This window comes from Micrasema longulum, unplaced genomic scaffold (assembly GCF_059751315.1).
Source record: "Micrasema longulum isolate JH-2025_06_02 unplaced genomic scaffold, ASM5975131v1 h1tg000538l, whole genome shotgun sequence".
NCBI classification, from domain to species: domain Eukaryota; kingdom Metazoa; phylum Arthropoda; class Insecta; order Trichoptera; family Brachycentridae; genus Micrasema; species Micrasema longulum.
Genome location: NW_028277734.1, coordinates 1 through 17669, shown reverse-complemented (window position 1 = coordinate 17669; position 17669 = coordinate 1). Strand labels below are relative to the sequence as shown.

The window sequence follows — 17669 nt, the reverse complement described above, 5'->3', positions numbered from 1 at the left end:
CAATTATTTAACTACCACTTCGGTATTACTATAGTAGGGCCAATTTAATAGGTCACATTTGACATTTGTCGGTTTTAGCTTCATAGTGAGGACCTGCTTAAAAACATCGATTAAAGTGAATGAATCGTTTCGGACTTCAAACATAATATATGTCAATTGAATTCAGTTGCTATGAAAAAGTACTTATAGGTACTGTAATTTTACTTTCAAAATCATAAGTCGAATCCCTGTCCCATTATTATTTTCTATCTTAAATTTAAGGAACAAAATAAGATATGTACATAATTTAACAAAACTATCAACATTCGATTTTTCTGGGTAACATCCCTAGTGTTTAAAAAGAAACTGATGCAACATTGTAACGACGTTTAGAACAGAAAAAGTTTATTATGTTTAGAATGGTTTATTAGTGAAAGTAAATTGTAAAATTACCTTCTTTTGTCATCATTACAATAAACATGTAATCGTAATTAAAAAAAGGTTAACCAATTGTGCAGTTCTAAATTCGAAAAAATAAATAATATTTTACAAGGTTATGTTGTTGAATTTTGATGAAGTGTCAAATGTGACCTATTAAATTGGCCCTACTATAGTGCATTCATTTTACCCTATTTCTAGAAATATTCCTCTACAAATATTATATTCATATTTAGCATTTAGGACAAAAATATAAAAAATGTGTTGTATTTTCCGATTTACGATGCGCGCATTGGATAAGGCAACACTCGGTTTTTCTCGAGTAAAGTTGCAATTCCCCGACAATGCGCGTTTCCCTTCCCGGTGATGTGTGGCCAGTACACGTCGCATAAACTTTAATATCTCTTTAATAATAATAAATAGTGTGTCAAAACATTTTGTATTCCTCCGTTATTCATTTACATATATTAAGAAAAGCGATTTGCTTATGAATGTTGATAAATCGAAAGTGGTGGTTTTTGAAAGGGATGAAAATATAACTAAATGTGAGATCAGCGTGAGCGGAGATATTCTGAATCAGGCACAGAAAGTTAATAAAATAGAAAATAATTGAAGCGATTGATTTCCTACGAATATTCCATTTTTCCAATTTAAAATCTCTCATTTTTGCATGTGTAGTGACTATGCAGCACCGCACGGGAAGCATTTGAGTTCTTGGCACACCGAGGGAAGGGTTATAATGTAGCTCGTGCCATACTCAGCCAAAGCTGAAATTATATTGAGCTATTTCTGCACACTAAACTTGAAATCTATTGAAAACCAAGTGTCAATTGGTGCTTTGTCAAATTTCAACTATCATTTTGGCATAAACCAGCACATTTTTTAATGTTTGCATACATTGTTTGTGAAATTGTGATGAAAAAATTGAATTACTGGGTATTTAATATTAAAGTGTGTATATATATGTAATCTTAAAATACATTTCGTAAACTTAATATTGTGTACAATATGTATCAATAATAATAAATACAAACATCTTTTTTAAGTAAAACTACCGCGCAATTTTTCTAAGAATTGTCTCGCAGCTTGAGGTGTATTATTAATGTATTGAACAAATTAGAACAAATTGATTTCATACTAAACGGTTGATAGTGATGCAAATATTTATGTTTTAATACTGAATCGGTTTTCAATATATGTATCAAAATAATTGTATTCAACTGAACTTAAGCTGTTTAATTTCGTCCGTCTACACCCAAACTGAAGGAATGTCTCAATCAGATATTAAAAAATTGTCTTTAAACGCTCTTCTCGATGCTTGGCAGCCGTTATTTTTTTCCTTCAACCTGTCGACGCTTCAACCTGTCTACTTGGGTTATCTCTGATCACCGGACTACCCGGTTTTCATCGGGCCATGGTTTGTCTTTAATATTGTCGATTCCCTTTCGTGCTGCTGCGGATATCCTATCATCTTCTGAATCCGCCCTGTGGTCTCGACGCTTTCCCTCTCTATGAATACCGAATACGGCTTCTCGCTACTATCCGTGACCCTTTTATAGGTCCATGTTACGTATTTCTGGATTACGCCATAGACGCAATTCGGCGTACCTAAATGTCAGTTACTCATACATACCATTTTAACTCATGAACATTTTGTTAATTATCTCCGTTCAATAAGTCTTCTTTGTTTATTCTCACGTGTAAAAATATTTTTAAAAGTATATTTAAGTGTCCTCGGCACGGGTAGCCCCAGTGAGGTCACATTATTTTTATTATTAACAAATTACAACAGGGATGGAGAATACCTTAAATAAGGAAATATGGAAGTCTAGGCATTTACAGGACTTATGACCTGTCATTGGCTGGTTTAAGTGGCCACTTAACACACTGTGTAACATTCACCATTTTGCCTATGTTTAAACATCCATATTTCTTCAATTCTTCCATTTGTTGATTTTAGTGAAGTTAAAGAGCCGAAACCTTTATTGTTGTGAAGAGATTCATCTGACTGAATTATTTCACATACTAGGCAACGCCTGAAAACATTTTTTTCAATTTTCAAACTTCTTCTTGGACCAGTTGGTTTCATTACAATATTTGAGTTTGTCGAAATGTTCGTAGACAAACTTCCATATTCCCTTATTTGAGGTATTCTCCATCCTTGTTGTAATTTGTTAATCTTAATGACTCCCGAGGGGGTGAAATCCAGTCTTTTGTCTACAAACATTTGGACAAATTCAAACATTGTTACAAATATATTACAAAATAATTATTTTTATAATTAATCATAGTTTATAATGGAAAAAAATATGAATAAATAAATACAAATCAATTTATAGAAGTAAAATCGATATTTAGTGGATTATTTTTTGCAAATCCCCGGGCTATTCATAGAAAAATTGTGCTACTGCTAAAGTTTATACCGATAAATCAGTTTTACTTTATTTAAAATAATCGTTTCATTCACATGCATATTTCATTAGTGATCGTAGATGGCATTTTATATTTAGAAGATCGTTCTACTCTAATCTCGCCCAGTGGGTAGAATACTAAATATGTAAAGAACTGTAAAATGTATGGAATTCTAAAATATGTAACCCATATCAACATTTATACAGCGTACTTATTAGTGGTTGGAATTCGACAGTATATCAGTAAAAAGGTATATCAGTAAGTGACTGATAAACTGTAGCTGAAATTGACATATGCATTTTCATATAATTAAAAATATAAAAAACTCCTCAATACTCGATAGGTCAGTGATCTGGCAGCTGTCAAGGTGACAACAATACCTGTTAAAAGTGCTCTAAGTTTTTTGTGTTTTTGCGTATGTTTTGTGAAGTTATTTGTGTTTTGGATAATTCTTCATTCTCTTTTACATTTAGCTAGTTTATTATATTTACTAATTTTTATCTTAAATGAAAAAAATTACTGTTTTTAAATATTATAATATCCGTTTGCGACAATAATCAAAATGAAAATATGTGAATATTTTTATTTTCTTTTGTTGTCAAATTTAATTCACAGATAAATCCCAATTTTAGAAATTCGGAGAAAGGGAAAAAATCTCCTGATGGGAATAGACTATAAAAGATTTTAGAGGGGAACATTTTCAGTCCCCCAGATTGAGAGGCAAACGGCCTCTTAAGTCGGACTCTTTTGAGGCCCCGCCGCCTGCAAAAGGAGTGAGTTTGACCAAAAAAAAGAATTGGGGGAAACTATCAACTACATTTGTACTGATAAAGATGCGGGTCCATTTATTGTGCGTATACAAAAAGACGTTCGAAATTCTTCCTCATCTATCAACTGTCTAGACGTAGGCAAAATACCTACGTTTCAACAGTGTTCAAAATATTATTAGGAATTAAAACCAGAGGTCGTAATAGGGTCTCAGTTGAATTCAATTCTTTCTCAGCGGCAAATTTATTTACTGAAAATCAACTTATTCTTAATAAACTGAATTTATAAGGCTGCTGCCTTCTGCATATCTACGCTCAAATCATCCTTCATAGGATGAATTTCAAAAAAAATATTTGAATAGGTCAGGGCTCTTACCCTGATACTTTAAAAAATGTAGCAAAAAACTTATTAAAAACATAAATCTTTAAGAATATTGTTTAAGAATAATCTCTTTAGTGGATTTTTGTTACGTAATTAATCTGAAATTTTTGAAAACATGAATTATTTTCTTGAATCTCAAGGCAAATGTTGCCCATTTTAATGCTGTCTGAATTCCAACCGAAGTACTTAGAATAACTATTTAATGTGGAATTATATAATAGAATTATAATTATGTTTGAAAAAAAAATAACGTAGAGACTGGATATTTATACTAGGGGTTTGAAATCAAGTGACTTATTGTTAGGAAATATATACCTAGGTACTGTTAAATTAAGTTAAATTTATCAATGAATATATTTCATTTGAATTTTTGTCTGTAGTCAATTATTTTGATGTTTAATAACCTAATTAATTGAACAAATGAATGTGTCCTGATTATGTCCTCCATTTTACGATGATTTACCAATAATTTTGTATGTAAATATTTGAACTGTCAATTTTTCGTAACAAGTCTCAAAGAAGCACATTTTAAAATATTTTATGTATGCACACCAAAGTCTTAGTTTGTTTGTTAAGTATACTGTTTTTTATTCTGCCTTACTTTAACTCTTGCGGGCATAATAATATGATCTAAAATATGGCATTGCTGTACCGTGAGCGCCGACCTCATGATGTGCAGATCCTTATTGCTGTACCGTGAGCGCCGACCTCATGATGTGCAGATCCTTATTGCGTGCGCATTTCATACAAATTTTACTTTCTGATGAATTCGTGGTTTGATTAAAAATTCAGCCAAGTACTTGAGCGACAGTCTGGCGCCGGAACTAATTACGAATCTAATAATGCAGATAGAGTCAACAAAAAGGGTCCAATAGACACATTGAGGGTGCACACCCTTTTTGTACCGAGTGGTGCAGAATTGTGTATGTATTGTTGACGGTATAAGATGTGCCTCTTTGATTGTGCGGGTGAATGAGGTAATAATGAAATAATAAATAAGTGATAATGTAACATAAATAAACCTATATGAACTTGTGAATATGTAATTATTCCAGTACTGAAATATATCATCTGTGAATGAGAAACTAAAAATTGATTTTTATGTTAATTAGTCTTAAGACATTATTTGGGAGCATTGAGGGCCAGCCATCATTACTTGCATAAAAACACCTTAAAAGTTTGATTGCGGGTAAACTGTGTACCTCACGCAGTTTATCCCCTGGAAACCGCCGTTTAGCATACCCAATCCTAGGGATTTTCGGGCAACCGGCTGTGGCAGCGGGAGTTTGATATTAGGTAGCCCTACGTGAGTGAGCTCTACATGTACCACCCCTTTTGGTGCCGGACTCTTAGGGGTGTGGTGCCGGAACCTCGAGGACATTTGCAGTTGTACACCTGTTCGTGCGCCTGCATACTGCTTGCGAAGGGGGGGAGTTAGCACAGCTCCTAATCCCCGTTGCGGTTGATGACACTTTGAAGCGAGAGTACCTCAGTTGCGGTTTTTGCCGCTCGGGGTTCGAGCGAAATCCGGCAGTCATACTTATCGGGTCCGGACTTTTAGACCTTGCCCACACACTGGGCGCAGCGACAGATATTGCCTTGTCAGTGTGGCCATCCTCAAATCATTATCACGAGAACTGCATTTATGGACACCGCAGCAGATGAGGATCATCCTGCACCTCTCCACAATCGCAGTTCATGTCATCTCCCTCCAGAAAACCCCGCCTCCGTTGATTGTATTTGCACCTAGGACACCCCCTACTCCTTAGTCTATTGAAAACTTTCCACTTCCCTATGGAAGTCCAAATTGTGGGCGATGTTTGTGCTTTCAGATGACATTATCCAGAGCTTATCGCCGAGTTCCTCTCTGCGTTTTTCTGCAGAGGTCTCCAAGTCAGTTATGACTTTGAGGAAACTCCTTCTCGATCCCAGTCAGTCTCAGAGGAGCCATTTGATGGTCCTAAAGGGGGTGTCTAGGGGTCCCCATGGGTCATAATGGCGGGTGTTGAGCTGCCAGTCGGCCAAGATCATGGATGAGATACGGGACATTGTAAAAGGCTTGTTGTTAACTCACTAACCTGCATTAAATCAGTTGTAAGGTGATAACTATATATGCCCGGTTTGTGATTGGAGCACAGTACCTAAGTTAGCCGTACTACACCTGATCCGGGGCACCAATTTATTCAAATTAAAAAGCTTACATAAATAAAACATCAACATTGCCAATATTGTTTCCTTTTATTAGGTAGACATGAACACACCAAAATGTAAAATGCTTTCAGGTTTAATATACAACACGTATCGGGGATTCACATTTAATTCTCGAACAGGGAAACTTAACAAGTATGTCATAGTTAACAAAAATATTTTACTCGGTTCCTGCAGACTGCCGGAGTAACGGTTAAAAAAGCACAGTTAAAAATTGCGTTGGTAAAATATTAAAATATAAATTTGTAAAAAGATTAACAAGTTATAAAAATAGTCAAAATTATGTACCTGGGAATTCGAAACATTTTTTTTAGTAAAAGTTTCCTGGGTCGAGTCAGTCATGCGCTAACTATACGGAGATGACATCTCAATGAGGAAGTTTAGTGGTTTTATCATTAAAAGACTATAACAACTAAGCCAAAATATTTATGTATCGTATTATCGGCGCTTATGATTTGTTAAAGTTTTGTAATTACTAGGCTACAAGTTCTCTTCGGTGAGTTCTGCCGATTGGTGAATTCTCTTCCCGTAAACCGTAAATCTATCACAACACTCTGTTATCATCGTTTGATTCGGAATAACTAGCGACGGTCTGCAAAGTAGTTCATTTTATCGAAAACCATTTTTGAGAAACTTCACCGTACAATTGTTCTAATTTTTCCCGCATGTAAGAAACCATTTTTTATATCAAATATCCTGTAGCGCCAAACTTCCTCATTCATTGAATACATTATTTATTTTGAAGTCGTTAAAAAAGCAAAATAATACATGTCTAAATTATATGCATTTGTCAGCATTTTAAAAAATATTAAATCAATTGACAAGAGTCTAACTAGTTTTGCATCTTTTATAAGATCATTAAATTTGCAATTATAAACACCGGAACCTCTTTTCATGTGTTTTTTTTGTTTTTTACAGTTTCAAAATAACAGCATAAAAATAATAACAGTAATATAATTATACTATTTGTTTTTTGATGTCCCTACAGCGCAGTTTTACTTGCTAGAGGTATAATAAATGATAGTGAATAATCTCTGTTACGAATTTTTAAACTAATTTGTTCTCATGGTATATTTTTAATCAAATAAAGGAAATCCATCTACCATTGCTATTTTTTCAACATACTTTTTTACACGGTACTGCATGAAACGTAGCCCCCGTGTAAAAAGAGGTTCAGGTGTATCTCACTTTCTGACACCATTTTAAATTCAAAATGCTTAACGCAACGCTACTAGTAAATATCAACAAATATGCATGAATAACAACCAAGTCCTTAACTGACTATTCAGGTTTAACAATAAAATAATCAACTCCAATGATCACCAACAAAGCGGAATATTTTCTAGACATTCAAACAACATTTTATTACATTTATTATATTGGGGGTCTTACGCTATTTCTGACCGTGTGTTCGTAAAGTCAATCTAATTCTGAAACCATTTTTTTACACAATATACAATGGCTCAGTTTCGTGTGATTTACATACGCGCATCGCGTGTTGCACATGTGTGCGTCATTGAGCTGCATACGCGATAGTATACTATAAAATATAATTTGTCTTTCATTTAGATATCTATGGTAACTTGAATATTGACTCGAAAAATAAAAACAGCATGTGTGTATATTTTTATTAAACCGCCGAGTACACTCGGGCGGCTATTATCTGAAAATTTCCACACCCGAAATAACTCTTAATATTATTAACTTTCAATCCTATTTTGGGTCCCAAATGGCTTTTAGGAAGGATATTTATCAATCCTATTTTGGTCAAAGGGGTAAAACTACAATTCTGGAAAAATCAGTTCCACCATTTCAAATGTGTTTTAAACTAATTGCATAGGTCTCAGCAAAATTATTTGAACTGCAAGACTTAAATTCTTTTGCCAGAATATGTATAAGATCTATGCAATTGGTATAAAACACATGTGAAATAATGAAGTTGCTTGTCGGTTGCCTTTGACCTGAATATGGTTGACCATGTTCAGTAAATAAAATTCATTCATAAAAAAAGTGTTTTTTTTTTTTCATTTTTTAATGATTACTGAAGCTGATAAAATTTTTATGTGTTGATAAATTAACTCAGTTTTGTGTGTTTAAACATTAATGAGACTTGGGGACATTATTTGATTTAAATCCTGCAAAAACATATTGGATAAATTTCATTTGAAATCGCATCAAACGAAATAAACAGATTTTTAAAAACATTTAGACAACATTCAATATTTCGTATTAACACTAAGATATTTATTCAAACAATGTATGTACATAATTCATTACGAGTTATGAATATTACAAATAACTTACTCTATTTTTGTTATATATATGTCAAGGACACTTCACAAAAGTAGTTATATGAATTAAATTTCAGTTTAACTATTTATTCTGTCATTAAATAATAAAAACATATCTGATTGATTTGGAGAACGTGCGGGATGATTTTTTTTACCGAAACGTCATTTTACTCTCACAGTTTTACACTTCTGACTGAAGAGCATTCCATACCACAGAACTTGCAACTGCATATCGTACAGCTTCGGAGATATAATTAATAGACTTTCCCAATTGCCATAGATGAAGCTGACCGAAGTGCGAAATCTCCTTCAGCGTCAGTTATAGCTGAACTCATCCGAAATCATTTTGTCTGAATTTTTTTTGGACAGTCTGGAGCAGCTGTGCAATGCACATTTTTAACATCCATGAGTTTATATTAAACATATTAATAACATTAATTATTTAATAGGTAAGAGTCAGCCAAACACTTTATTCATATAAAATTTATATTTGAAGCGCTAACTTCGTGGGTTATTCATTACAATAAAAGAAACATAAAACACTTGTTTTTTTTTTCTACCGAGAAAATATTCATAATTTTAATAAAGACACTGGATTAAAAGTTCTTCATGTAAAAAATAAAATATCAAAATTAGGCAACTTGGAAATCAAAGAAATTAAAAATAATAAAAATAACAAAATAAACAATGTTTCCTTTAGTCGTCTACTCCTGTCTAGTAAAGATCGCATCCACCTCACTTCGCACATCCCTCTTAAGAACGACGGGACAAAAATACTCTACTTATTAAGCTCCATATGTATCGATGTAATATTTAGGAATCACTGTAAAAATAAAATAGGATAGAATTCATTAATTAAGTATACCTTGATAAAGAAGCTTGTGTAGCTTTGAGACCGGTCGGTAGACAATGAAATAAGTTGTTTTATGTTTATTTTACTCATTCATATATTTGAAGATTATTCTTTCAACAATGTTTGATTATGTCCAAATGCTTGCAGACTGGCTGGATTTCCTCCCTAGGGAGTTGTTCATATTTAAATTTATTTCAACAGAGAGGGAAAAAAATTTGAGAAGGGAATATGGAAGTCTAGGCATTTACAGGGCTTATGACCTGTCATTGGCTGGTTTAAGTGGCCACTTTACACACTGTGTAACATTCACCATTCTGCCCAAGTTTGAACATCCACATTTCCTCAACTCTTCCATCTGTTAAATTTTGCAAAGTAAGAGCTGAAATCTTTATCATGTGGGTGAGATTCATCCGGCTGAACCAATTCACCTACTAAGCCAACTCCCGTCTTGCTAACGCCAATCTCACCCACACGATAAAGGTTTCAGCTCTTTTACTTTACAAAAGTCAACAGATGGAAGAGTTGAGAAAATGTGGATGTTCAAACATAGGCGGAATGGTGAGTGTTACACGGTGTGTAAAGTGGCCACTTAAACCAGCCAATAACAGGTCATAGGCCTTGTAAATGTCTAGATTTCCATATTCCCTTCTCGAAAATGTGCTCCCTCTCTGTTGCGACAAATTTAGATCTAAATCCAGCCAGTCTGCAAACATTTGGACTTACTCAAAATATAGTTGGTTTTTAACGTGGCTAAAATTTGGTTTGACAAAGCAACCAAGAGTTACTGACAAGAAAAAAATTATACAAATAATTATGAAATTTTGTGGTTGAAATACTTTTTAACATGTCTATTAATTTATGTTTTATTATACAAATACGTAAACACTAACAAAATGTTGATTTTAGGAATAAAACTGTCATATTTAAAAATTCTATTCACTTTTAACAATTTACGATTGTTTAGATTTAATTTGAACGCAGTTATGCTGAAAGCAGCCAGCCATAGAAAAGTGAAACTGAGATAATAGTACTTTTGTGAAGCTGAGATAATAGCACTTTTGTGAAGCTGAGATAATAGCACTTTTGTGAAACTGAGATAATAGCACTTTTGTGAAAAGAGTTAATAATCAAATCTACACAACAGCTGGAATGTTTTTGACTTTGACAATGATAAACAATTAATGCATTAGTTTATTTTTATATCTCAAACAAATATCTAATTACGTATTTGAACAGTTTTAAAGTACCGTAAGATTTTTCTAGAGCTGTTGGTGTCTTCTACAAATTGAGAAATGCTTTTTTTGGGATCAACACTATTTTTAGCAGAACATAGAATTGACCTAACTGCACCCGTTGACTGGCCGTTTTCTGCATATCTACGTTCATTTAATGTACCACCACTGTTTTTCACTACCAAATAATTTTGATTTCTGCATTTTTTTTCTAAATAAGTTACCTCGGCGACATTTGTCTCTTGAAGAACATAACTTGACGCTATGAATGACGTCAGCTCAAAACTGACGTTTTTAGGGTAGGGACCTTATGCCTGAACGGCGACGATTTATAGTATTTGGAGGAAGATACATTTTTGTGGGTAACTCAAAAATGCCGATTACGAAGTTTTGAAGTAACTACCCCGCGTATAAACAAAATGTATAACAGGTACATATTACAAAATTACATCAAAAGCCGCTTTTACAAAAGATTCAGTACATTTTACAGAAAAATTGGACCGATAACTATGCATGATTACATTTTTTAATAAATCAGTTTTTATCAGTCAAATTAATTTAATTTAGATCTATAGTCCTTAAAATATAGCTTGATTAGAATGACAGTTGTCAGCAAAAGTGAGGACATAACTTTGTAGAAACGTCTAAGGAGAAAAATCATTAGTATCTGGCATGTTAATTTATTTTTTTAATACAATGCTTGACATATAAATCAACATAATTATATAAAATAAGCTTTAAAACTAAAATAAACTTAATTATTAACGACGTTCTTACAAGGTTACGTCATTTTGCAAAAATGTTTGAGATGAGACAAATTGATCAACGTAAATCGATCAAATAAAAAATAATTCATTTGTTGATATTCATGAAAAAAGTACCTATTTAATGTAGTGACTTCTAAGGAGTGATTTATATTGGCACACGAAAAATCATTTGTATCTGGCGTGTTAATTTATTTTTTTAATACAATGCTTGACATATAAATCAACATAAATATATAAAACCAGCTTTAAAACCAAAAAAAAAAAACTAAAATAAACGTAATTATTAATGACGTTTTTACAAGGTTACATCAAATTGATCAATGTAAATTGATAAAATAAAAAATAATTTATTTGACATTGTTCATGAAAAAAGTCTAAATGTCTTTTTTAGAAAAAAATTGCCTTAAGCACACAAATATAACGGGCTTGTTTTAGCATTTTTCAATCAATTTTCGAAGTCTCATTTTTGCATGAAAAAACTGATAAAATCGATTTGATCGGTACATGATCAGTGATCAATAATTTCCCATTACTAGTGACATTAGTTTGACAGCTGTCATTTTAATCAAGCTATATTTTAAGGACTAAAAACTTGTTGCAACAAAGTTCTAGGGGGCTTATGAACTTCTTAAACTTCACAAAAGTCAACACACGGAAGAGTTGAAAAAATATGGATGTTTAAACTTAGGCAGAACGGAGAATGTTACAAGTGTGTAAAGTGGTCACTTAAACCAGCCGACGACAGGTCACAAGCCCTGCAAATGCCTAGACTTCCGTATTCTCTTCTCGAAAATGTTCTCCCTCTGTTGCAACAAATTTAGATCTTAATAACTCCCTAGGCAGGAAATCCAGCCAGTCTGCAAACATTTAGAGATACTCGAAATATTGTTTAGTCTAATTTATATTACATCATTCGAAGGCTCGCTTTCGTCCTAATGAAACTTAGGCGAAACCAAGTAAGGGTTATCACTAGAGCCCTTACAGGGGCCACTGCAGATTGAATAAACGCCATGAACCTTTCTGAGACTTCTAGACGTAGGGTCTGCAGCGCAGATGATCAAGCACATATACAAACTCCGTGTGAATGTGAGGCTATATATCACAAAAGAAGCCGCATCGAGGGGGATCCGGTGTAATTGTGTGCGGTCTCATAAAAAAGTTTTATTTAATTAATTTTCCATAAGATTGTAAAGAGATTTTTTATCCATAATATGGTATTTTCACAAACCGGAAACAGCGCTGAAAACATATAAAATTCTTTAAGTGGATTATTACGATTCTGATGATAAAAACAAAAACAAGTTTCATTCATAATTGTCGAGTTTAAAAACGAGCACACGCAAATGGCGCGCAGTTAGCGTCACGTCACTCGGACGTCACGCGTCACGCCCGCCGAGTGCGCTTCTAACAAAATTGCGTAAAAGTATGCAATTGCGTAAAAGTATGTAATTTGAAAATATATTTTTTTTACAATTTTAAATTAACGAGGGTCTATGAAATACTGTCAAAAAAATTTTTTGAACTTATTAAAAGCATGTTTATTTTTTATAATTGTAATTTTAAATTTCCGCAAAAATAGTTCATTGCACTGGCCACACCCCTAATAGGTCACGATTCGGTTAAATTTTGAACTTTGTTTGTGACCGTTTGAATTTAAATACATAGAATATCGTCACAAATCTTGACGTCACAATTGTCAAGGCCAAACATGTGGCGTTCTGGAAGAGACATAGTTTCAACAATTTTCATATTGATTTAGAAAATACCATTAATTTTTCTTAACCCATTCGTTCGTAGTATGTGATATTTCCCTATTCAAAATATGTGTATTATAAACATTTTTCGAAAATTTATACGACGTCGCATGGAAAAAAAAAATAGCGTTACCATTGTATTTAAACAAAATAATATATTTAGAAACTCGCTATAACTTTAAACTGACGTAAAAAAATAAATAATTAACAACCCTTATCTGCCGAGTTACGTCAATGACAGCGTTCTTTTTAGTCGAACAATAGTCCCTTTTATACGTCAATCAATATTCAATTAAACATCGATAAGTTCTGTGTGTAAAACCTCCTTAGCACATTGGCTCGCGCCTTATTTCCAATGTGCAGGTCACTCCACCGGGCGTTTCCCGTGCGAGGGTGGCCGAAGGGTGGGCGCCGGTGGCCCGTACGGTCAGACAGGTGGAGAAGCGGAATCGGCCCTGGGCTGGCTGGAAGGGTCACTCGTGGGGCTTGACCTTCACCAGCTTCTGCTGCTCGAGGAGGCGCTCTAGCGGAGACGGTCCGGGGCCCGACCAGAGTGACTGGAGAAAATAATAATAGTTAAATTGATTAATATTTTTTAATGTAAATTAATATTTTTTAAGAACTTCAGGATTTAATAAACATAAACATACCGACATGTAGAACTAAACAAAATGCGCTATATATTGTCACCCTTCTCGAACCAATTATCTTTGTCACTCATCTATACCGCATGTACACAGACTGAGGGATGAATGTACTTCTCATATTGACATTTCTCCGTAAAATTATGCCTTCGGTAATACTTAAGTATTAAAATACTTAAGTCTTAAAAAAACATATTTATTTAAATATTTTAGTTGAAACCTTTTTTTATAGAATTGTATTCAATATTACAAAAACAAATTATCTTCTTTTAAAAAGAAAGAGAATACAATTCTATAAAAAAAGGTTTCGACTAAAGTATATTAATAAATTATTTTTTTTTAAAGTACAGAAAAACCCCTTTTTTACATTTTTCAAGGGAGCAACAAAAAAGTGTAAAACTGAGCAAAACTTTAAAGTAAGGAAATGAAAAATGTATGGAAAAAATGAAATTTCATTAAAATATAATTGTTGTATAAGACTATACTATATATACTGCAGAAAAATTTAAGAACTGTCATGATTGGGGATTATTCATATTTACCAATGATGTAATTAAAAATATTTTGTATTTATTCAAACAATACTGCAATTAGTTATTTTTTATTGAATTAAAAAAAATACATGCATAAATAATTTTATCTAGGTGCTCTTAACCTTAAAAACACGAAAATGGAAATTTTATTTACATGGTATCACTTTTTTTAGTGTGGCACTACAAAATTTCAACTGTCATTTACACCGTGGACTGTTTCACACTTTTATGATAACTGTTTAAACTATCTCCTTTTTACATTACGTGTGTATAAAATCAAATAATATTTATATTGCCAATATTTTAAACTTTCTGCATCGTAATTTATTGATGTAAAGACTTTATTCTTCCTAAACATGCGTCAATTGCATGTCACTATTTCGTAAAATGTCAAAATTAGACACTTAAACAAAATGGTCAATTACACTGCACCTACTTTAAATTTAGTTTGAGACAATAATTTACACATTTTTTTATTTACCTCGATTTTATTCTCCATTCACGCGGCGGCGCGCGGCTCGTCTTTTGACAGATCGAATGAGTTATGAAAAAAAATTCGAAGTAAAACCGGGGTCACGAAAAACGTTAATTGTGGGGAAAATTTAATGAGAATGTATGGAAAAAAAATGGGACCTAAATATTTGGGTGTAAAAAGAGGGAAAACGTAAAAACGAGGTTGTACTGTATTACCGAAGGCATAATTTTACGTAGAAATAAAGGAAAATGTCAAAAAAATGTATGTGATTTAAAATGCTTGTATTTCTTTTCAAAAACAAAAAATTAAGATTTTGCTTCGGCCACTTTCATATTCAATTTACTATCTTCAAATTATCACAAAAAATTTTAGTTCAATACTCAGTCTTTAAATGAGAACCCAGATATCTAAGTTCAGTCTAAATTTGAAATGGCGTAATCTGCCGACCTAAAAGTAATTATGTTTTAGTAACATAAAACTTTTAAGTATATTTTTTAATGGAAGTACATTTAAAAACTATTGTTTTTATCTAATTTGTGTTGTGTTTTTTTTTTAATTATTATTACACGATAAAAAAAAACATTTGTTTTAAAATGGCAAAATTGTAAGATTTCCTCATTTTGCGTGCGTTTTACCAGACTACAGCCTTAATGATAGAGACTAACTTCAGACTCTCAAGAACACTAAAATAAATATTCGCAAAATACATGAAACTGTCTAATTTCCATGAAAAAGCTGGTACAATGAGAGACACTAACTTCATACTCCCGAGCTGTCTTCAGTTTTCAGTGTGGATTGCAAATTTCTCAGACATTCATTGCAGGAAAAAAACATAAAACTGGGTTTTGTATGTACTAAAAAATTCAAAAGTCTATGGGACTACAAAAATTATTCGTAAATCGCGGGTAAGCGCAAATTTTGGGGACGTTATTTCGGGGTAAATTAGCAATAGTAATATCACCTGTTGTGGCATCATATTTCCCATGGGCTGAGCCCACGCCTCCGAGCCCCCGCTGAACAAGGAGTATGTATTGCTAGAAGAATCACCGTACTGCTGTAAGAATAAATAAATACAAACTTTAAAGTGAGATTGCTCGACATGAAAACATCTATTCATTGCCTTTTTCATTATTATGAGAACCTCAATTTATCAGCATTGAGAGTGCGGTTTTTCGGTCAGCAAGATCCGACAAATAACGGACGTAGCTACAGCGAGAATAGCCTATTTTAGCTACTTTCACACTATTATGTCTTATGGCATTTTAGTGTGGGGTCGGGCTGCCGATATTTCCGCAGTTTTTGTTTTGCAAAAGAGGGCAGTGAGAGGTATTTACAACTTACATTTTCGCAATTCTTTAAGAAATCTTTTTAAAGAATTAATGAATTATGACGGTATATAGTCACCTATGTATGGAGTATCTTGATGTATGGCTGCGAGACATGGTGCCTATCCGAAAGAGATAAACGGAGACTGGAAGCTTTTGAAACGTGGTCCTATAGAAGACTTCTAGAAATTTCCTGGAGAGACCACATAATACAAATGAAAAGGTTCTCCAAAGAATCGAAGGTGGAAGGCACCTGCTCAGGACCTTGTCCGAAAGGCGAGCGAGATGGATCGGTCATGTAATTCGCCAAGAAGGCCTCCTGCACGTCATAATGGAGGGGATGACCGAGGAGACAAATTCTAGGGGACGCCCACGCCGAGAGTACCTGGAGGACCTATTAGAGGACGTGCGCTGCTCATCATACTGCTGACTTTAAAAGAGCCGCACAAGACAGGGAGGAATGGAGGAGAAGAATGAAAGTAATTTGTGCCAGCCAATCCCAGGATTGAGACCACAGAAGAAGATAGTCAACATATTAATAAGAATATTATGTATGTGTGTAAAAATATATCTCTCTTTCAAAAAAATAGCGACAAACATAGCACAATACTAGAAGTAAAGACAAATTAGTAATCAAATTAATATTAACATATTACAACAGAGATGAAGAACATTTAAGAGAAGGTAATTTTAATTTAAGGTAATAAAGAAGTCTAGGCATCTACAGGGCTTATGACCTGTGAATGGCTGGTTTAAGTGGCCACTTTACACACTGTGTAACTTTCACCATTCTGCCCATATTTGAACATCTATATTTCTTCAATTCTTTTATCTGTTGATGTTTGATGTTTGTGTTGATCAAATTAATAATTAGAGTCAGTGCTGCTAATGTCACTGCGACCTATTGTGACGGGCCCCTTTCCGGCTCTTCAAGCTCGGGTTTTAAAAGAGAGTGGAGGGCGAAGTCCTCGTATTGCTAAATCTTCTCCTCTAAGACATTATTATGTGATGAAATTATTTATTGAAAAATTTGTTTGCCATCTTCACGGTCTGGTGTGATGAGATTTGTAAACAAATAAATAATACAAACTTACTTTATACATGTCCATTCCTGCGTCCGATCTCCCCGTCGGGGGCATTCCTTCGTACTTCACTCCTTCACCCATTCCCCGCGGGACGTCGGGCGGCCCGTGCATCCCGCCCCCCGCCTCCCCGCTCGGCCCCGCGCCCGCGTTCTGCGCGAGCCCGAACTGACTGGCGTTGGGGTACGGCGACAGGCTGTACTCGTGCCCGATGGACGGCTTCGGGACCGGCTGCTGGGAGAAACCGAACTTGCTGGAAAACTGCGGATACATCCCCGGGTTGTAGGGGTTGAATTGCGAATAGTTCATCGATTGGCTGTAAGCGTTGTGATTGTAATTCCTCTCCGGGTAATTTTGCGGCGGGATGTTGGGCTGGTTTCTCTGGCTGTAGGCGCTCGGGTCTTGGTAGTCGACGGCGGCCATGTTCTGCTGAGACGCGTTGCCGTAGTAGCTGTGCGCATAGCTCAAATTCTGCGGTTGGTAAGTCGTGTCGTAGTTCGGTTCGTGGTTGCTCGGCTTCCACCAGA

At 34.2% G+C, this 17669-nt stretch overlaps 1 protein-coding gene across 1 annotated transcript; it reads right to left on the bottom strand.

Annotated features, from left to right (window-relative positions):
* Positions 1-13216: 13216 nt before the first annotated feature.
* LOC148280795 (uncharacterized) lies at positions 13217-17658 on the bottom strand. Its single transcript, XM_088227776.1, has 3 exons — positions 17155-17658; positions 15697-15789; positions 13217-13640 (listed from the first exon to the last, which is right to left on the bottom strand). The coding sequence occupies exons 1-3, from the start codon at positions 17563-17565 to the stop codon at positions 13557-13559; spliced, it is 588 nt and encodes a 195-aa protein (XP_088083902.1). The 5' UTR covers positions 17566-17658; the 3' UTR covers positions 13217-13556.
* Positions 17659-17669: the final 11 nt, after the last annotated feature.

Coding starts and splice junctions, on each gene's coding strand:
- LOC148280795 (XM_088227776.1), bottom strand. CDS start 17,565: ATGGCCGCCGTCGACTACCAAGACCCGAGCGCCTACAGCCAGAGAAAC. Junction 15,790..17,154: donor CAGGAATGGACATGTATAAA/GTAAGTTTGTAT, acceptor TTATTCTTACAG/CAGTACGGTGATTCTTCTAG. Junction 13,641..15,696: donor GAAATATGATGCCACAACAG/GTGATATTACTA, acceptor TATTTTCTCCAG/TCACTCTGGTCGGGCCCCGG.